Genomic DNA, 22,708 nt, shown 5'->3' with positions numbered 1-22,708 from the left:
CCCTGATGTATCAGTACAGAACACACCACGTTTCATTTGCTTTTGTACAATTTACATGATGAAAGCTCTGTCCTCTACATTGAGCTCACTACACACTAGATCAATGGCCTAGATTTCCTTCCTTCATAAGTTTGGATTGGCTGACATTTTGTGTCTGGAACCGGTTCCTTCTAGTGGGTTCTTGGTCTCACTACTTCAAGCATGAAACCACCATTACGGTGAGTGTTCCAGGTCTTAAACACGGTGTGTCCGCACTTTGTTCCTTCTGATGTTCAAATGTGTCCAGAGCTTCTTCCTTCCAGTGGGGTTACTGGTCTCACTGACTTCAGGAATGAAGGGCAGACCTTTGTAGTGAGTGTTACAGCTCTTACTGGTGGTGCGTGCAGAGCCGTTCCTTCCTGTGGGTTCATGGTCTCACTAACTTCAGGAATGAAGCTGCAGACCCTCTCGGCAAGCGTTACAGCTCATAAAAGTAGTGTGAACCCAAACAGTGAGCAGCAGCCAGATTTACTGTGAAGGGCAAAAGAACAACACTTCCACGTAGTGGAACTGCACCCAAGCCAGGTTGCAGCTGCTGGCTCGCGTGGCCAGCTTTTATTCCTTTATTTGACCTCACCCACATCCTGCTGATTGGTCCATTTTACAGAGTGCTGATTGGTCCGTTTTTACCGAGTGCTGATTGGTGCATTTACAAATCTTTAGCTAGACACAGAGTGCTGATTGGTGCGATTTTACAGAGTGCTGATTGGTACATTTACAAACCTTTAGCTAGACACAGAGTGTTGATTGGTGTGTTTACAGTCCTTTAGTCAGACAGAGAAGTTCTCCAAGTCACACCCTACCCAGAAGCCCAACTAGCTTCACCTCTCGATTTCACTTTGACTTAGTAGAAGAAACAGAGTTGTTTCCAACTGTATAAAGGATGAAGCAGTAGCAAAACATCTGTACTGACTTTGATGTGGAACAAGGTTTCTCCTCCCAGGTTACCTTTGGGGACCTACTGATGAACTTGTCCCAAATCTGTGAAACTTGAATACAATGAGTATTCATAAATGCCAGTTGCATGGAAAAAGAAAGTGGGAAATTGTGTTTTGGGGGTCACTTAAGCCGAATGTTGTTTTTCTTTTTTTGTTGTTCTTTAGAGTAACAAAAACAAATTCAGAGTTAGAGATTGATGAGTACATTATATGTGGAAAAGTCAAGAATATTTGTTGGAATTGACATGATGTTGTCAGAACTCCTTTCTCTCTCCTTTTCTTATTTTTGTTACTTCTGTCTCCCTTTGTGTGTAGTCTCTATTTTCTCCATTTTTAGAGGGGACTCTATTACGTTGTCCAGTGCTCAAGATGAGGTGGGGACCATCTGAGTAATGAAGCAAGTACTCTTTTTTTCTAAAAAGCTGCCCATGATTATTGGTCAGACCTAAGACTCTTGCTCAGCCTGTGGGTAAGGTACAAAATACAGTAATTACCAATATCACTATATTCACGCAGAGGATAGGTATCAAAACACTGATAAAATGAAGGGGCAGAAGTGTCAACCAGAAATAGTGGAGAGAGGATACTGGCAGGCAAACAAATTAAAATGTATCAGAGAACTGTAGCACATAACCGAGAAATAAAAATTCTGTTTACTCTTAAGTCACGGTTTTTTTAAAAATGAAGTAATGCAAATATTATATTTCAGTATTTATTTTTATGTACTAGTATTCTATTGCTGCATTTCAAATTTCCATAAACTTAGCAGCTGAAAATAACCCCTATTTATTAACTCACAGTTCTGTAGGCGAAAATTCAGCCCAGTGTGAATGAGTTCTTTGCTCAGGGTCTCACAAGATTGAAACCAAGGTGTCAGCAGGGCTGTATTCGTCTCATGAGGCTCTTAGGGAAGAAGCAGCTTTGAAGATAATTCATATTGTTGATAGAAGACACTTCTTTGCTGTCTTAAGGTTGAGGTCTCCTTTTTTACTGCCAACTGTGAGCTGAGGTGTAGGTAGTTCAACTCCTGCAGGTTGCTTCTTTGCATCCACAGCTTTAACACGTGTGTTTGCTTTCTTCCAAGCTGGCTGGAGCATGTGTTTAGGCCTTCCTCTTCTTACACTTGGAAAAAACTTTCTGCTTTACAGGTCTCATGTGATTGGGTCAGGCCCACCCAAATAATCTTGTTTGAAGGTTAACTGTGCCAAATGACATAGCATAAGCATAGGAATAAAATCCATTGTCCTGACAGTCCTGGAGATTATGCAGGATATGGACACTCAGGGGAGAGAAATCTGGGAATCAGTTGCAGAATACTTCCTACTACTCTGTAGATTACATTTCAGTCATAATTGAAAATTCAGGTTTGATTTTGATTTAGTTCAGTATTGAGTAAGCCAAAGTGATGTGGTTTGGCTCTATGTCCACCGTCCACCCCCTGCCAATCTCATCTCGAATTGTAATATCCACATGTTAGAAGAGGGGCCTAGTGGGAGGTGATTAGATCATGAGGGCAGATAGCCCCCTCATAGGTCTGATAGTGAGTGAGTTCTCATAAGATCTGATGGTATTAAATTGTGGCACTTCACCCCTGGCCATCCATCTCTCTTCCTCTCTCTCTCTCTCTCTCTCTCTCACTCTCTCTCTACTGCCACCATGTAAGATGTACCTCGCCTTCTGCCAAGGTTGTAAGTTTTCTGAGGCCTCCCCAGCCATGCAGAATTGTGAATCAATTAAACTTATTTTATTTATAAATTACCCAGTCTCAGGTAATTATTTACAGCAAGTGAAAATGGACTGACACATCAAGTTTTATGATGTAAAATAATACACTGAAGTATGTTTGGACCCTGGTTAGTCTTGGAAATTCTGTCTGTAAGTTCTGTCTGTAACTTATCTTAATAAGCAACCAATGATACATGGAGAAATAAAAATTATAAAAAAAACAGTGGATGATCAATAAGAAAACTATTTTTTTTTTATCTTGGAAATAATGCACCTCGACGGTCAATAACATTTATGTGTCAACTTTAATAACATGTTCTATGAGCATATATGCACACACATAATTCCATGGACTCCAAGAATCATTAGGAGAACCTTAATAATAATAATAATGACAAATCAGTAGCTTCTGAAAAGCAACCAAACTTTAAAAGAAACATTCAACATTTAAGACCTCAATGTCAAATTAAGCACCTGCTTTCATAATCCTGAAACTCATTAAAAACAACAAAAAAAATCTCTGTGACCTTTAAAAATCCTATAGCCTGAAATCAATTTATTTCAGTCAGGAATTCAATAGTACATACTAGCTAAAAGCAGTCAAAGTTCAAGTTATAGCATCTGTGACAGCTATTTTTTTCGTTTTTGTATTTTTGCCTTCTTATTTTATTTTTTTCTTTTAAGTTAAAGTCAAAATGGAACTATTATCTCTTTGGCAGTTTCTTGGGAATCCTATTAACCTATTGGGAAATAAGTAAACTCTGAGAATGATTCCTTTCTTAATGTGTTTATAATGAGAGCTTTAAAAAAATGATCTCTTACTAACCTGTATTTAGAAACAAGATGTAACTTACTGCATTTCTTACACAGGATAGTTAATATTTATCTTTGGGATTAAGATTACTCATTTTCACCCTATGAGTCAGAAAATAAATATTATGCATAAATTATGAAAATAAGACAATATTTATGATACTATTACAAGATATAAGACCGTGAGATATTAATTCTTAGTAAATTTGACCCAAAAAACGACTCATAATGCAAAAAAAACAAGCTAAGATCTTGTATTTATTTTTTCTGCATTTGTGATATTACACATTCAGATCCATTTGAAGTAGTTATTATAGAATGAGGAAAGGAAATAAAATACTTCAGTAAGGCGGCTTCATGCTTTAACACACTAAGCAATCCCCACAGTAATGGATGCTACAAAAAATAGGTCACCTTCAAACCACCCTTGAAAATAAGCAGACACTGTAATTTCAGATCGTGTTATTATAAGCATCGTTAAGAGCACTGATATATATACATATCTATATCAATGTTATATATGTAACAAATCATATATATATACTTGTTACATATATTGGTTATATATAATTGTTATATATATAAAACAAATATATTTTTGTTATAAATAATTGTTATATATAAAACAAATATATTTTTGTTATAAATATAACAATTATATACAACCAATATATGTAACAAGTATATATATAATTGTTATATATAACAAATATATATATAACCAATATATGTAGTAAGTATATATATGTATAAATGCATATATTTGGCCTTTTATTTATTTTGTATTTATTTTGCAAAAATTGTGCTTGCCTGAGCATAAGAAAATACCATTTTTTCATTTTTTTCTCTCACATAAAACACATATAAACATCCTCATGCACATGCGCAAATCTGTGTAGTTATTAGTTCATTGTGAGAAAGAATGTAGATATTTTAATGACCATTTCTGTTATTAAATGGAGTTACTGTATTACCTTTTTAATATGATGTATTTTATGTCTTTGAAAGCAAATTATGGCACAATGTGCACAATCATAGAAAAATATTTTAATTCAAAAAACTGATTCCCTGGGAGCGATTACTAAATTGTGTTTTCTAGTACCTAGTACAATTACTAAGGGCAGTCAAAAGTATTTTTCAACGATACTGTTGTTATTAATGCATTCAGAGTAATATACATCTGGCTTTGCTCAAATTGGTGTCACAAAACGAAACCTTGGGTAGTTTATATCTATTGCTAATTCAATTCTCTGAACATAGATTCAGCTTGTTTGGTTTTTTTCTCTCAAGATATTTAATTTTTTTTTCTGTTGATGGTGTTGTATTACAAAATTAAAATTGAGATGATTCTGTTTAAATGCTAGTCCCAAAGACACGTGGGATTAGATGACCTGGTTTAATCTCTGCTCTGAATATTTTTAACTTGTGTGTCTTCAGCCAAGTTATCCTGCCTGTGCCTCAATTTCTGTATCTACAACATGAGAATGCTAATAGTAGGATTGTAATCATAGCATTTTTCTGAGTATTAAAGTGGGTTTAGACACATAAAGCCATTAGGAAGTTGCCTGGCAAAATATAGAAGCTTGATAGCTTTTTCTACCATCTTTTTGAATCCAATTAGTTTTCTCATGCACATTTATATAAGTTAATATAAATAGAAAGGAATATTGCTATACTGGGCTTATTTGGATATGAAGGGAGAGAAATGAAGGAAAACAAATATTATGAAGCCAAATTCTCTACAGTATTCTCCAAATTTATGATATATATATATCATAATCTACATTTTACATATGAAAACTCCGAGGTATGAAGAAATTTAGTAATTTACACAATAACACAAATGTAGTAAGTGATGGGTTTTGAATTCTAACCAACAAATATCTGATGCTCAGGATCATGGATTTTAGCTCTTTTTATGTTGTATGCACCCTATATGCTAAACAAAAATTCAAACGACAATAACAGAATTTAAAGATGGGCTTGCTATATGTGCGTGCATTCATTCCTTTATAAATTCATTAGTTCATTAAACCATTACTGAGCATGGACCATGTGATCTGTGTTTGATCTGGTGAAAACACAGAAATCACTAAACATGGTACAATTGTGTCTAATTGCATATCCCTGTGAAAATAAAACGACCTCTAAAGTTAGACCAACTCCGGTGAAAATCCACATCAAATGACAGAAAGAAGGATACAAATTAAATAGGAGGGGGTAGAAAAGTGTACATCAGACAGAGAAAGAATAAGATTGATTAAACAAAGGGATCTGATATAAATGTGTCATATTGCTTCACTATCAAATATTGTGAACTGAACACATCTCTCAACTAAGTTAACATCCATGTAAGGGTAAGAGAAAGCCACTGATAAAATTAGTAGTATCTAAAACAAATTTCAGTGGCAAAAAAGGAATTTATATTATCTCCACTTTGTAGGGTCATGTCATTCTGGTGCAGGTTCTGCAAAAACAAACCATGATTTGGAAATCATAAATATATTCTAAATTTTAATACAGTTACTTATGTTAAACATAATACGTTGACATTTTAGCATATTCTTTTGGACTAATAATTAGTTACTTATGTTAAACATAATATGTTAAAATTTCAACATATTCTTTAACTAATTAATCATTTCCTTTTTAAACTCAGAGAGAGGCAATGGGGGACAGAATGAGTCAGGAAAGCAGCCTCTGTAACAACCTGAAGACTCGCGGTTGGGGAAAGATGTCACCTACTTTTAGTCAAGAGATAAGTGTTTTACCTGCTAATAGAGAAATACGCCCGAAAGCACAGAGAAAAGTCTGGTCAAAACATTGCATTGCATCTAATAAAAACTAATTAACTGGTTTAAAAGCAAAAGATCCCTTGGTACTGCAAAACTCAATCACTTTCACAACAAATGGATAAACTGCTTTGTGGGAAAAATTTACTAATACTTTGAAGAACTTCCATTAGAAACTACACGTTTATTTGATTTCTTAAAATGTATTTAGGCATAATGTGTGTTCTAATTATTTTCATTTCTGGAAGAAGAATATGTATTCTTATACAATTATTATTGTTGACAATCTTGTGGCCACACTTCTGTCTTTTCTTTTTTCCTTCCTTTCTCTCTATTGTGCCTTCTTTTTCCCCTTTCTTCGTCAAAATTCTTAAGCCTTCTAAAGTCAATCCTGTCACAATGAAAGTACATTAAAATAGTTACAACGTCCAATCTATAAACTGTAGTGAACTCTAAAGGCTCCTCAAATATACGCAGAAGTATAGGATTCTTACATTTCTCCTAATGTCTACTAGAGAATCTGTCTCTTATCTCTGCTTCCCCAGCTGTTCCCTCTACTCACCTCATATTACCCAAGCATGAAGCACAGCCCTAATATATAAAAAAAAAAAAAAAAAAAAATCCAAAAGCTTGTGAAGTTTTAATGAAACCCTAGAACGTGGAAAGTATATCAAACTACAGAAAGCTGAAAATTTAATATTTGTCCCCCCTCCTCTTAAAGGTCCTCTATTCAACCTTTAGACTGACAGACTCTTCACGGCTTGCCTCAGTGTCTTACATGCTTTTCCCACCGCTTTTTTTTTTTTTTTTTTTGGTTCTATTCCGATTTTCTGTTTTTAGCAAACCTTGATGTTTCTGGGAATGTCCATAGATAGCCCAGATTTCTTCTTACACCCTGAAAATTAAGAAATCAAGCAATTTTTCCTTATTTATAACCTACTGCAGGCATTTTTTGTTTGTTTATTAGTTTTTTGCTTTGTTTTATTTTTTGAGACGGAGTCTCGCTCTGTAGCCCAGGCTGGAGCGCAGTGCAGTGATCTCGGCTCCCTGCAAGCTCCGCCTCCCGGGTTCACGCCATTCTCTTGCCTCAGCCTCCGGAGTAGCTGGGACTACAGGCGCCCTCCACCAGGCCCAGATAATTTTTGCATGTTTAGTAGAGACGGGGTTTCACCTTGTTAGCCAGGCTGGTCTCCAACTCCTCACCGCAAGTGATCTGCCCACCTCGGCCTCCCAAAGTGCTGAGATTACAGACATGAGCCGCCGCACCAGGCAGACATTTTTTTGATATTGCAGAGCTATGATCGTATCCTGTAACCAAAGTGACCTGCCGTGGTGTTATAGGGGGGAAGGAGGGTGTAGTTTTCATTACTACGTTTGAAAACATTCTAGTCTCTGCTATTAATTTACCTTTCCCGTTACTCTTATAATAGGTGATACAGGTGAGGCAGATATCAATTTTAGATCTATTCCCCTATATGGTGGATTTTTTTTTTTTCCCTAACCTTCTTTAGATTATTATTTACACAAGTTTGTTGCAAATGGCTTTGTGAAGGAGATTTTTTTTTTTCCTTTTCTGGTGATTACAAGATCAACTGGGAGAAAAGATGGTAAATTAAACCAATGCATTGAATATTGATCTCTGTAGTAACATGAAAAAGCGATACTGATTCACAAAGAGTTCATAAACTGCAGATGCTTTTCCCTAGTATGTGTAAACATTTGAGATAACGTGGCGCTCATCAATATACTTAGATGGCAAAAATGTTTGACTTATCAAAATAGTCCCATTAAGAACAATGAAGGAGTGTAATCATAGCAACCAAATTTTCACTTCCCTTACTCAGTATCAGTAAGAAATAAATACAGGAAACTTAAGACTCAACTTTTGTGTTCTGATCAAGAGGTCCTATTTATGAAGGGAAGATTATGAAAGGCTCAGTTGTGGACAGAAAGCCAGATAGTTGCAGTTGTTGATATCTTTATCTTCTTCAGATGATGCCTTTAGATCCAGCATTATCCTTCTTGTTCTCTCTTGAGAAAGAAGCTGTTTCTGAGACATACAGCTAAGAGTAGACACGGTGGAACAAAATGCTTGATTTATAGGTCATTTTGTTATACTGCAATTAAGAAATTTGAATATATCAAATATTTTTTAAAGTTTTATCCCTAGTGTATTAAATTTTATTTACTAATAAATCCTGTGTACTTTGGATGTATCAAAAATGCAGAATTTTTAGCTAGATTTAGATTTTTTTTTTTGAAATCTTACTTATATTTATCTTATTGTAATTGATTTGATTTCATATAGCCAGACATTTTATACTATTAAATAATAAGGTATTTATAATAAAAAGTAAAAATTAAAAAATAAAGGAGAAAATAGAACATAAATAGAAGTGACTATAATAATAAAGACTAACAGAAAGAAATTAGGTTAGATGGAGTTTTACATTCGAGTTCAGATTTGGGTTCAGCTGTTTTATTGGGATTATTAAGTGCATATACAAATAAATTAGTGTAGGACATATAGTTTTGAAAATTGTATTTTGCACTTGGGACTATTTGAATTCAGTTAAAAAGATTTTATTACCATATTTTTCATGATAGCATATCAGTGGTTAGTCAAAATTAAATAAAACCAATAAAGCATGTAACATAGTATATAATATTCAGTAAGAGCTAATAATGGAAATAATGAAATGAAGAAATACTAGCAATAAATTAAGAAATGATATTTAACTATAGTAATGTATTGTTATTAATAATTGATTATTATTGGCATTTATTTTTAAATCTAGACTAAATCACATACATTTACATAGTATTCTGAAAAATAACTACATTGTTTGAAATGATACATCAAATTTACTGTTATTCAAAATAGAGATTCCATTTCTGAAAATTTGATATGAATGGTTTATTTTCTGGAAATGTTTTTCCCTAAAACCCAGCTTGTGAAATACGTTTTACAATGTTGGAAATATAGGAAAGACGTTATTTTAACCTTCTCTCATATTTTTCTTCCCAAATCCTGGGTCCAAGCCAGTGACCTCTCCAACTTTTACTGAAGTTCTTATTCACATATTGTGACACTTTGAAATGAGAGATTATAACTGGAGTGAGCTAAAGTTGTAAAATATGACAATCTGAGAAAATAGGATAGCTTTTATATGTAGCCATAAAGGCAATATTCAAGCAAAGTAAGAAAGATGAAAGACAGCATTGAGGGAATAGTATGGTTTTTTTTCTGTAACAGGATATATTATCCCAGCACATAAGCTTTTTTGCTCTTGAGCATTGCAAATATTCTTTGTTCTTCTGGGCGCTTCTTTGGCATACACTGGGGATGCGTGGGGGTCTTTTTGAGATGGATTTCTGCTCTCTTCAATAGAAGGTGAAATATTTCCAGATGATAAATAGCTCTGGGTCTGTTACTCAGGCAGGGGAATTCTCAAATCACACTGGGCTGTTAGAGGGAACTCCTAACATTGTAAAGTGGTATCCCTCTTGCTCATACAGCAACAATTAAACTAGGGGAAACAAATGAGTCACCTCAGGAGAGCGCACTAGCATAGAATGTTAAATATTCTTGGGCATTCGGTGGCTTTGAAAAGAGAGCAATTTGCATAACATTACTCAGGCAGAGTTATAGATCATCTTTGGGTCTGATCTTCTTTTATCTGTAAATACCTTAAGTATAATCTAATGGCTTTGTAGTTAATATAATGGCCACTATGATGTTCTTGAGCTCAGAATAAGTATTAGTATGAAACTAGGCAATTTCAAAAAAGGAAACACTGTTTTATAAGTTTACCAAGAAGAATCTAGCAAAAGTAGTTTGTGTTGTACATAATAAAATTATTTCAGACAAAGAAACTCACAAAATTTTCTTATACTCATATTGGCTGGTTTAAATGACTAAATCCTGTATGTAAATAAATAAATCAGTGACAATATTACTTTAAATCTCAAGCACTAACTACTAAACTGTTCTACAGCACTTATAATCATAGATTTCAAGAATGGTAATGGGTCTTACCATTTATATGTGATTATTACAACAAAAGGTACCGAGAGCATTCTGTACAAGAAACATATCCCTTACATCTGAATGTGTGTATAGACCTGACTGTCAGAAGATTCTGTAACTTCTTTTATAAAGATCTCCGTATTAAGTAGGACAGACCTTTATGTGATTGCTTTTGTCCACATATGTTTTGAGACTGAAGAGCAGCAATGGTAAAACAGATAGAGCAATAAAGATTTAGACCACATGTCTGGAAGTTTCTCATTCCAGCAGAAAAATTCAAAATGGGGTCCTGGTTCCATGACAAAAGATAATGACAAATAAATTGTTAATATTAAATTTGTGGTCCTTCTATATTAAGGAAAGTAAAGACACTGATCCAAATGCAATGCTTGAAACTTACGAGGTTCGTGTTCAGAAAACAAAGAAAGAAAATGCTACAAAGATATTTGGAGATAGAAGTGGGGATATTGAATATGACCCGTTATTAAGTGATAATAGTCATTTTAATTAATTTTCTTAACTGAAATTGTGACAATGTGGTTATACAGGAAAAGGTCTTATTTTCAGAAATCTGGTGCTGAAATATTATGTAGTGAATTGGTATGATGTTTGTAAATTATTTTCAAATTGTCCATACGTGAAAGTAAAGCAAATACAACAAAATGTTAACAATTGTTTAACCTAGATTTTGAGAACATAGATTTTCATCATATAATTACTTCTTTTTTTTTCTGTTGATTTCAAGTTTTACTTAATACGATTTTGGTAAAGGGAAATGGTGTACCTCCCAAACACCTTTAACTCCTTTTCAGAGAGCATCAGTAATTTATAGCAGAGGAACAAAAATAACAATCCATAATCCTGATGGGAGTGGCATAGAGGTCATCAGAGAAGATGGCCAATTTCTGTAACATTGCACAGAGGTGAAGGATTGGTGACTGTTTAAACAAAAGCCCAAACGAGCTACAGGCAAGTATCTACACTGAGAGGGCTCCAGCAATGAAGGCACAGCTCTGAAAGCAACCCAGATTTGGCAGTGATTCCAAAGAAAAGGCATAAAATTTGCCAGGAAAAACACAGAGATGAACCAATATTCTATATACAGAATTTCTCCCATATGCTTGAGAATGTATAAAATATCGGCATTAATGAACAGAATGTAAACAATAAAGAAATAATTTTTAAAAGACTTTATTCTGTAGATAACCTGCAAAGAATTAGGGCAGTGTTGGGACACCATTATGCTTAGAACACCCCCAACCAAATATCTGAAAGTAGAAGAAATGATTGATTATTTTATTCATTCTAGGACAAAACTCTAATCAATAAATACAACTCAAAAACTCAAAACTTCAAATTAGGTTATTTATTCTTAAATATGAACAGAAAACTCAGAGTTATCAGGTATTCAAGGAAAACCCACATTATGAATGGCAAAGATTCAAATTCCAAACACAAAATTAATCCTGAAGGAAGAGATAATTTAAAGAAACCACATGAACATAGACTAATTAGACTTTTCAAAACGTTTCAAGAAATCCCACAGTTCACAAAATAAAAATATGATTTTTTTAAAAGAACATTTAAAGAAATCCTGGAAATGAATATATCTGTGGTATATGTGTGTGTGTATGCACAATTTGTGTGTATTAAATTTGAAAATGAAAAGCTTTACCAATAAATAAAATCATATAAATCTATTGCTTTCACAAAATAGTCCAAAAGATGTGACAATAAATAATATGAGTGAAATATATATGATATATTGAAGATGCATAAGGTCTAACATTAAACAATTGAATTTTAGGTTAAGAACACGAAAAACAGAGGACAGGAAATAATCATGGAAATAATCATTGATAAAAATTTCTGAGTGATGAAGGAAAATAGGTTTTGATTTGAGAAAATTTACTAAGTGTCCAACCTCAGGTAGGAAACATAAACACGTAAACTCGCACCTGAAGGCAATGTTCAAAACACAAACCCAAATAAAAACATACTTGGAGACAGTGTTCTAAATAATTAGACTACATTCATAAAAATAAGACTATAAACACTAGAGAAAGAGAAGATGAAAATAAAAAGGGAAAAAAGAGCCTCTTCACCAACAAAGAAAATATAATCAGACAGATATCAAGCCCACTCTTGGTTTCTAGAAGATAATGAATACAATTTTAGATAGAAATGTATAAATTCCTTAAAATGTAGAAAGAGAAATTATTTCCAATCTGGAAATATATGCCCAGATAAAAATTAATTATATGTGAGGGTGAAATAAAGGCATACTGTGATATGAAAAGCCTCAAGTAAAATGTCTAATGTGGACTCATTGATTATATAAAATTAGTGCAAGCCAACAAAATAGTAAACCAAAGTAAATATAACATCCAAGAAAAACTGTTTCCAAACCAGGAGATTAATACAGTAAATTCCAGGTTGACAATTGTGCAGATGTTCTTGTTTGGATTAGCAAGAAAGAAGCCTCCCAAAGAGAGGCATGTAGTGAAAAGATCTGATGTCAGACCTCAGAAGTGGGATGAATCTAAGGATATTAAAAAAATAAATAAATAAAACCACTAACAGACAAAGATGTTACAGAAAAAAATCCATATGCAAAATAAAACTGCAGCAATTACATAGGAAATACACATTATTTGCTAATAAAACAAAAAGCTTTACATTGTTGTAATTGTAAAAAGAGTATTAGTTGTAGTTTTATTTTTTAATGTTTTAGCATCAACGGATAGACAATACTTGGAAGGCTTATTTATCAGTAGGTGTTCTCAGAGAAAAAGAACGAATTGGATGTTGATATAGCTATAGATGTAGATGTAGATATAGTAATAGATATATAGACATATAGAGAGATTTAAGAGATCTCTCTATATATAGATATATAGATATCCATATATAGGTATAGATAGATAGATAGAGAGATAGATATCTCTATATATCGACATATAGAGATTTGTTATAAGGAATTGGCTCACACAATTATAAAGACTGACTAGTCCAAAGATATGCAGTTGGCAAACTGTAGACCCAGGATAGCTTCTAGCTCTAGTCTAAAGACGGCAGGCTCAAGACCCAGGAAGAGCCAGTGTTTTAATTCAAGTCAAAAGGCAGAGAAAAGAGTCCAATGTGTCAGCCTGAAGGCAGTCAGGCAAGAGGAGATCTCTGTCACTCACGGAGGGATTTGCCTTTTTGTTCTATTCGTTCCCACAGCTATTGAATGAGGCCCACCCGCATTAGGGAAGGCAATCTATTTTATTCAGTCTACCGATTTAAGTATTAATCTCATTCAGAAACACCCACAGAGGCACATCCAGGATAATGCTTGACCAAATCTCTGGGCAACTATGGCTCAGTCAAGTTGACATACAAAATTAACTATCAGGCTTATTTTTAAATAGAAGCCTGGCCACACAGGGTGTCTCACACCTATAATCCCAGCACATTCAGAGGTATAGGCAGGTAGATTGCTTGAGCCCAGGAGTCTGAGACCAGCCTGGGTAATATGGTGAAACCCCATCTCTAAGCTGTTCAGGAGGACCACTTGTGCCCAGGAGGCAAAGGCTGCATTGAGTTGAGATTGTGCCACTGCACTGCAGCCTGCACCACAAAACAAGACACTTAAAAAAAAAAAAAAAAAAAAAAAGCCCAAGGCCAATTCACAAATTTTTAGGGCAGATTCTGTAGAATACAGATGATGAAAGCTGGTGGGGGACAGGGGGAAGAAACGGAAGGAGATGTAAGGGGAAGTGCAAAGGTGTTAATGCTATGATCCTAAGAAATAGAGAAGCCACAGATACATTCTAATGTAAAAAAAAAAAAATTAAAATTGTATTGTAGGGTGATGGGTATTGGTATCTACAACCTACTTTCAAATGCATCAGAAATTAAGCTGGGTTAGCAGATAGACAAATGGGTAGAAAATGATAAAAACATTTCTAAAAAGTATGTTAAAAATATATAGACTAAGAGCTAAGCATATAGATGAATACTATATACTTTCATTATGAAATTGAAAATTTCATAATAAAATGTTTGAGGAAAAAAGAGGAAAAGGGATATATTCTATGAGTGAACTGAAATTTAGAAACAAAGGCACTCAGATATCACTTAGTGTTTTATTGACAACACATAGTATAAATGGTGGTACAATTTTATTGGGACAAGGCAAGCATACAGTTTGAAAGTCAACAAACAGTGTTCAAATTTAGAATTAAAGAACTACTATAACATTTAATCATTTAGCCAACTTTATGTATGTATTTTTTATAAGAACTGAAACAGAAACAATGAAAATAGAAACAATTAAAAATATCCCCAAGTGGCTGGGAAAGGAGTGTATGGTTGGGATTATAAACTGTTCGATTCTCTGTGATATTTAGCAATTTAATTGTATTACGTTGATTAAAATGTTTTTGATCAGTTTAAACTGATGTAATAAATTCACATTTATTGAAACAGAAAAGTATTTATCATATAATCCATCTGAAAAGCAAGTTACAGAACAGTGTACAGTGTACCATAGTACATATGAACACAATTAGTGAAGTAATTTGCAGAGCTATATACCAAATCAGAAATTATTTTGGTAATGAATTTATGATTTTTCCCCATTTTCTGATTTTTTTCCATGATCTCATATACTTTATTCTAAGAAAACAAAAGACAAAACCCCACATATACACAAAAATAAACGAGTAAGTTCATTACAACCCCAGAGGCTAAGTCAGTGGGAAAAGAGGGAAATGAATGGTTATGAGCATAAAGACAGGGACAAATAAAAGAAGTCTGGAGCACAGAGAACAATTTACAAATCAGCAGTCATTTTAAAGGACACAGAAATTATGGTTTTAAATATCATTCCATAAGCAAAGAGAATATTAAAATCATTTTTTGTAAAATTCCCTGAAAAATGTTTTGTAATAACTTTTTTATTTTTTACCCTTCTCATCACCACCATCCTCATTACCTCATAAGAGCCATATGTGGTAACTATCCGGGCTTGTTAATCTCTATCTCCTGCCAGGAAATATACTGAATTGCAAGAATTAGGTACTACAAAAAGAAACATATTTTATATTAAGCAGTTACATTTTGAAGTAAATGGGTAACTTGATGGTATTTTTATAGCATATATATATATGGCATATATATGTGTCTGGCATATATATATGGCACTCATATATACCATACGTATATATATATATGTCATATATACATATATATGGCACTCATATAAAAAACACACATAGCCACATATGGGTTAGTAGTAGTATTTGTTGAACACAATTTTTGGTTTTCACACAAATCCACCTTTTCAAAACCAATTGTTCCTTCTCCCAGCATACTCCAGGCTGGCAAATGACAAATGAAAATAAAATCCCTGCTGGAAATAGTGGTATAAAAAGCATTTTTCATTTTATGTGCACTTTGCAACCCGGAGAAAATAAGAAATTTGTTTTAGTTTTGTGTAGTAGTTTCTAAAATATAATCAGAGAGATTCTAGTAAACATTTAACTTTAGATGAGCTTTCTCAAAACTTTTAAGTGCTGGAATGAAAGATTTGCTTACACTCTGAAGCTGGTGCTGGGTATCTTTTTTAAGCCTCCCTTGGCATCTCATTTTCACACACCATCTGAGATGACTTGGAAAACACCAGAAAATAACAACACTACTTCCACAAAACAACTGCCTGGACAGTGCCTATTTCTACAGCCATCATTTATAGGACCCTTTTTCTGGGGAGAAATTTTATTTTAAGTGTCAATACTAAAAGATGATATATTTGGAGTTGGCTGCTTCAATCAGTAAATGTAGTCAGTACCGACTCAGAAACAGCTTATTTTTAATAATTGGAAGAAGAAATAGTTCTAGCTGTTAGTTTTAAATGGCTACAAAGGGAAGAAATTATTTTTGTGGAATTATTAGCTTGCCGTATGTGTAGTTTAAAATGGTTGTGTAAAAATGGCATCATGTGATTTTTTTTTACAGTGAACGTGACCCAAAAATGTGGAAAGACCGAGTTCTTTTTCTCTGTAACCCTCCTTCCTTCTTTGTGCAAATGAGACTAAGAACTTCCTTCACATTGTAAGCGAAACCTGAATCCCATTGCTGACATATTTGAGAAAGCAGTTTCATTGATAGAGATCAATTTCTGGACTAAAAATTCAGTATTTTCTAAGATTCATAAAAATTATTATAGCTTTAGTCTTGACAGTTGCCTTTTTATTTTAAGGAAATAAACCCCAGAAAGCACATAAACACATGCATCTACATACATACATACACGCACATTCACCACACAGTTTATGAAGGAATATAGCGTGCCCATTGGATCACTCAACTTCGCTGAATGAATATGCAGACATTTAAAAAAATAATTTTGAAAAATTTTTAATGATACTGAAAAATAATTATGGCATTTTGTTTTTTAAAATCTTGACTCATTTATACAGTGTGTGTATACATAGATATAAGCAGAGAAATATGTATCAATATAAATGTACAGTAAATATGTATTTATATATATTTACCCTTTCAGTTATATATTTACATAATCGAAACATATAAAAATAACAAAGTAAGGCAGGGCACAGTGGCTCATGCCGATAACCCCAGCACTTTGCGAGGCAGAGGCGGGTGGATCACTTGATGTCAGGAGTTTGAGACCAGCTGACCAACATGGTGAAACCCTGTCTCTACCAAAACTACAAAAATTAGCCTGGCTTGGTGGCATGTGACTTGTAGTTCCAGCTACTCTGGAGGCTGAGGCAGGAGAATCGCTTGAACCCGAGAGGTGGAGGTTGCAGTGAGCCAAGATCATGCCACTGCTCTCCAGCCTGGGCAAGGAGAGCGATACTCCAACTCAAAAAAAAAAAAAAAAAAAAGAAGAAGAAGAAGTTATGTCTAGGTAAGATGATGACGGAAATTTTCGTCTTACTTTATACCTTTCACTATTGAAATTATTTTATAGTTGAAGTAAAGGAAATTTTGTAATATCAAACGTGAGCCAATGTCATTTATTTAATATCAAAATTAATATTGGAAAAATGTCTATACTTTAGGCTACCACACATCTGCCTGAATTAATCAGCATGAATACTTAATTTTAAATATTACCTGTCAACACAGATCACTGAATGTGATCTCCTTTAAGGTATTATCATGTCATAAACTGCTATAAAAAGTCTAATTCTCTCAAGAGTTTTATGGTTATCCACTTCATTTTCAGGTCAACATTTTAACATATTTTCCCATATTTTTTTTTCTGAATCTTGAATCTCTGCAAAGCCAACCTTCGAATTAGAAGGAAAAGGTAGAAGAGTGAGGAGTAGCAGCAATTCACTTGAATTTGGATCTTGGATATAACTAAAAACACATTTTGCTTTTTTATTTTTATGTCAGTTTGCGAAGGAAACAGTTATGGTTTTAGCTAAATGAAGAAATTTTTGTTTTGTGTTCTTTTTTCTTTTTATAATTCTACTCGTATCACATTTCAAAACCTACTTTGAATTTTCACTCAGTTCCCACAATATTACCATATATTCTTTGAGCTGCTGGCAAAATGGATCCATTTTGTAAAGTCATGCTTTTTGCACTGAGCTTTTGCCAGTCTCATATATTTAGATAAATCTGAAAGCAAAAGCAATACCCAATGTGTTGAATATCTTTAATAGCATGGTTGAAATTTATAATTTGAAAATCATAAGTTCAAAGAACATTTATCTACGGCTTGATTTTACGCTTGACACTGCCTATGCTTCACAGCAGTTTTTTTTTTTTTTTTTTTTAAATAGGAGGACAAAAATACTTCCTTCTATCATTCATAGCAATTTTCTTTATACTTAAGTAAAATATACAGAAACTTTTAAAGGAACATCAAAATCTTGTTCCCTCTTATTGTTGCCATATTATTTTTATTATATTACCCAACCAGGTTGTTACGGTTATGCTTATACTCTTATACAAATACACTTTTAGAAGAAATATTGAACGAAATGCAACTTCACAAAATGAATAAGTTTACCTTAATAACATTAATATGAAAAATGATGTTATTTTATTCAACTTAAACCACGCTCTTGAGTTTAAGAGCAAAGATGTAGCCACGGTTGAACATATATTTATTTGGGCTATATTTGTGCTTTTAATTACTCATACTAATACATAAGAAGCTTATTTGCAACAGGATATGTATATAATTTTAAATATTTTTGGAGTTTATGTGTGTGTGTTGAAATGTTAAGAAAACAGAACTCATTCTTAAGCAATGATTTGCAAAACAGCAGTGCTCATATGCAGATTTTTAAGGCATAGCCCAAATGGTTAGAGACACTGCAAAAGTTTATTTTTCTTTTGGGTGATCTGTTGACTGGAAAGAGCTTTTACATATAAAAATGTGGATGCTGAAATCAAATGGCTATACCCAAATGAGCAAGAATAGTTTGCTCAAGCCTGTAATCCCAGCACTTTGGGAGGCCGAGACAGGCGGATCACGAGGTCAGGAGATCGAGACCATCCTGGCTAACACGGTGAAACCCCGTCTCTACTAAAAATACAAAAAACTAGCCGGGCGAGGTGGCGGGCGCCTGTAGTCCCAGCTACTCCGGAGGCTGAGGCAGGAGAATGGCGTAAACCTGGGAGGCGGAGCTTGCAGTGAGCTGAGATCCGGCCACTGCACTCCAGCCTGGGCGACAGACCTAGACTCCGTCTCAAAAAATAAAAAAAAATAAATAAAAAAAAATAAAACATTTGAATCAGTGTCTGCATAAAAATTAATGTACATATTATTTATAAGAATATGTTATGTATATATGCATATATATTTATATTATGTATAAGAATATATTTATAGAAATATAAACTACTAGAAAATTATATATGATGCAATATTTTATGTTAGGTAATATTTTATGTACATATTTATTTACAGGTAGTTTATATACCTTTAAGTCTGTGTCCATTTTTCATTTATTCTTGGTCTCCAGTTTGAACAACACTGCCTTATGGTATTACACTGATAATTTTCTCTACTCTTCAGTTCTCTTCCTTATTGCTTATTCATGTGTATCTTATTCCATGCTATAATGTAAGGTACTATACATGTGTTGAATTTTAAAAGAAACTAGCAGAATTTCAATGCTTTCCTATATTACTCAACATAAATATTCTATATATAGAATGAATTAGAACAAGCTATTTGTGAATCTGAAAGGTTAATCAGTGATTCTATCAATCATCTGGTTAATAGTGGTAAACTCATTCAAACTCAGTCTGTTAAAAATGAGATGCTCTGCCCTTTATCACTGAAAACCTCTTGGTTTTGTTTTCTGAGTTCCTTTGCACTATCTCCCACTGGATTCAGGTCATTGATTTTATCTTCAGAACACTTGGAAAGTTTATTTTGTGGTGTTTATGAGCTAATTTATTTTTATCGCAATGTTTATTTAAAATGAAACAATAAGTACACTGAAGTTTTGTGCATTTCATTTTATGAAAATGTTATCCCAAAGGGATACAGAAGAACTAAATACAAATTTTCAAAATTTGTTGGTTTTTTGCCTGTTGCTGTATCTGAGGTTGTACTTTTGTTCTGATCTTCATAATACCTCAAAAAAAAAAAAAAAGATGGATTAAGAGAAGGATGAATGGAAGAATGGATATGAGATCTATCTAATAAGGCAAGTAGATTAATAGACGAATGGAGGAATGTTTGGACGTATAGGTATATATGTGTTCATTGCACAGTTTCAACTTTATGTGTTAACATTTTTATAATAAGAAGTTGGAGAAATAAAAAACAAGAAAACAGAACCGTAGGATTTTTTTTAACGTTTTTGATTAAAGGAATTATATTGCAAATTATGAATTTTTAATTTGGCAACATCGTTTTAATGATGTTCTTTCTTTGTTCTTCTCTTTCTCTTCCTCTCTCTCTCCCTCTCTTCCCTAAAGCTCCATTCCGACTTAGACAAGGGAGAGGGCACTGTTAAATACACCCTCTCAGGAGATGGCGCTGGCACCGTTTTCACCATCGATGAAACAACAGGGGACATTCATGCAATAAGGAGCCTAGATAGAGAAGAAAAACCTTTCTACACTCTTCGTGCTCAGGCTGTGGACATAGAAACCAGAAAGCCCCTGGAGCCTGAATCAGAATTCATCATCAAAGTGCAGGATATTAATGATAATGAGCCAAAGTTCTTGGATGGACCTTATGTTGCTACTGTTCCAGAAATGTCTCCTGTAGGTGAGTAGGCAAATCAAAATTCTGTGAGATACAACGAGACCTCTTCAACATTTAGTTTCTGCAGGTTGATGTAAACATCTTATCTGTTATCTAAAAGAGTATTTTTCAATGCTAGAAAATGCAATTCTTTGCATTTATTTTTGTAACTTTTTTGTGTGTGTGTTTGTTTGTTTTTTGAGACGGAGCCTTGCTCTGTCGCCCAGGCTATTGTGCAGTGGCTGGATCTGCGCTCACGGCAAGCCCCGCCTCCCGGGTTCGCGCCATTCTCCTGCCTCAGCCTCCCGAGTAGCTGGGACTACAGGCGCCCGCCACCTCGCCCGGCTAGTTTTTGTATTTTTAGTAGAGACGGGGTTTCACCATGTTAGCCAGGCTGGTCTCGACCTCCTGACCTCGTGATCCGCCCTCCTCGACCTCCCAAAATGCTGGGATTACAGACGTGAGCCACCGCACGCGACCCCTATTTTTGTAACTTTTTTGTTTTTCTTTCTGCTTCATTATGAAGATAACTACAAGAATATATAACATTCTTTACTGTTTTCCAACCTGTGAATTTACCTGAACTCATAGAATCCTTGCGTGCTTTAAGCAAAAAAAAATATATTTTGTATTGAAATTGATTGTTATCTCAATTCCAGACACCTATATAGTGCTGGGGATACCTACCCTACACCACGAAATACCAGACAGTAATTCTTAGCTCAAACTAAATTATCTAAAGCATGCATCATATCTGATCTGGAAGTGGTCCAGAAACAGGTGTGTTGCATCTTCTGTAGCAGTTAGTAGAGATTCTGGAAGGGTGATACTGTTTCCTTTTCGGGTTAAATAACCCATATTTGTTATGCCATCAAGTCAAGCAGCAAATGAATAATGTCAACAAATCATTATTAGAACAAATTAACAAATTACAATTACAATTATCAAATTAACAATTAGAATATAGTAGCACCATCATTCTAAAAATTTAAATTTGATATAAGTATACATTTCCATATCAGCCTAAATTTACAAAGTTCTGTAATATGTAGGATATAAGGTCAATAAGTTAAGAATTCCAGCTTTAAAGACCATTTTAAGTTATAATTTTTATTCCTCGGTCACCACTGCTAATCCTTCAATTTATTTCAAAGTAACTTCTGGTTTTTATTACATTTGGAAGATAAAGCAACTTATCATATGTAGGTTACAACTTAAAATTCGTGTATGAGCCATTGCTCATATTTTCTAAAGCTGACATGCCTCAGAGGGTTTCTACTGCTCCTACAACCACCCAGGACATGCGATGAAGATTGTGCACGCTACTCTGAGGGCAGAAGCAGGTTAGTAGCTGTAGGAGCTGTCACATGGATTTACTATAAATGCACTTGAAATTGTGTATGTGACCTTATCAGGCATTTAAAGACTATAATCTCTCCTTGACCTAAGAAATCAGCTTGAAGTAATTCACTTAGATTTCAAATTTTAATGTGGATACCCAAGGCTGCAAATCTGTTATTCAGTACCTGCTACACTTTTGGGGTTGCCTCTTTTATGCACTGTTATGATTGCTAGAAATTTAGAAGTCCAATTGGAAAGAAGCATATCTTGTTAGAAAAAAGTCCCAGAAAACGAGGGAGGCTACATTTGAACTGTGTCTTGATTTTACAGGGGGAAAATAAAGTTAATATTTTGAGGAAAAAATAAGGCTTTTAAGATGACATGCTATATAGCAGACAAATAGTTTAACTCAGTGCCTGCTTCATGTACACTGGATGTGTTAACACGAATTTATGACCCTCAGTGACTTTTTATTACCAAAACAGCTTCCTTAAAGCAAACACACACACATGCCTCTACAGTATTGGAAGATTCTGTCTCATTAGATAAAACAATTAGGATTTTTCTTGTGCTGACTAGAAAAACTAGGGCTGCAGAGTTGGAACCTTCATTTAAGGAGTGTGCAGCTCATATCCAAAGAGAGACATATATTTGGAAAGTCAAAAGTGTAGGTAAGTGAGAAAGTAGAGTAATTTCAGCTTTTGCAGTTGGAGTGGGATATAATTTACTATGTTGTCATAAGATATTGGAAAGATCTTTGGAAGAATAGATTCTTAAGGTGTTTTCTCATTTG

General features: G+C 34.0%; 1 protein-coding gene across 7 annotated transcripts in view; it reads left to right on the top strand.

Moving 5' to 3' along the window:
- Positions 1–22,708, top strand: part of CDH12 (cadherin 12) — a 1,140,321-nt gene that overhangs the window by 878,485 nt on the left and 239,128 nt on the right. For all 7 annotated transcript variants that reach the window (XM_025388387.1, XM_025388389.1, XM_025388391.1 and 4 more), the window contains one exon: positions 20,304–20,598. In XM_025388387.1, coding sequence (XP_025244172.1) covers positions 20,304–20,598 — 295 coding nt within the window. The remainder of the gene's footprint in view (positions 1–20,303; positions 20,599–22,708) is intronic.

The sequence above is a fragment of the Theropithecus gelada genome, chromosome 6 (assembly GCF_003255815.1).
Source record: "Theropithecus gelada isolate Dixy chromosome 6, Tgel_1.0, whole genome shotgun sequence".
NCBI classification, from domain to species: Eukaryota; Metazoa; Chordata; class Mammalia; order Primates; family Cercopithecidae; genus Theropithecus; species Theropithecus gelada.
This window is presented reverse-complemented; position numbering and strand designations above follow the sequence as displayed.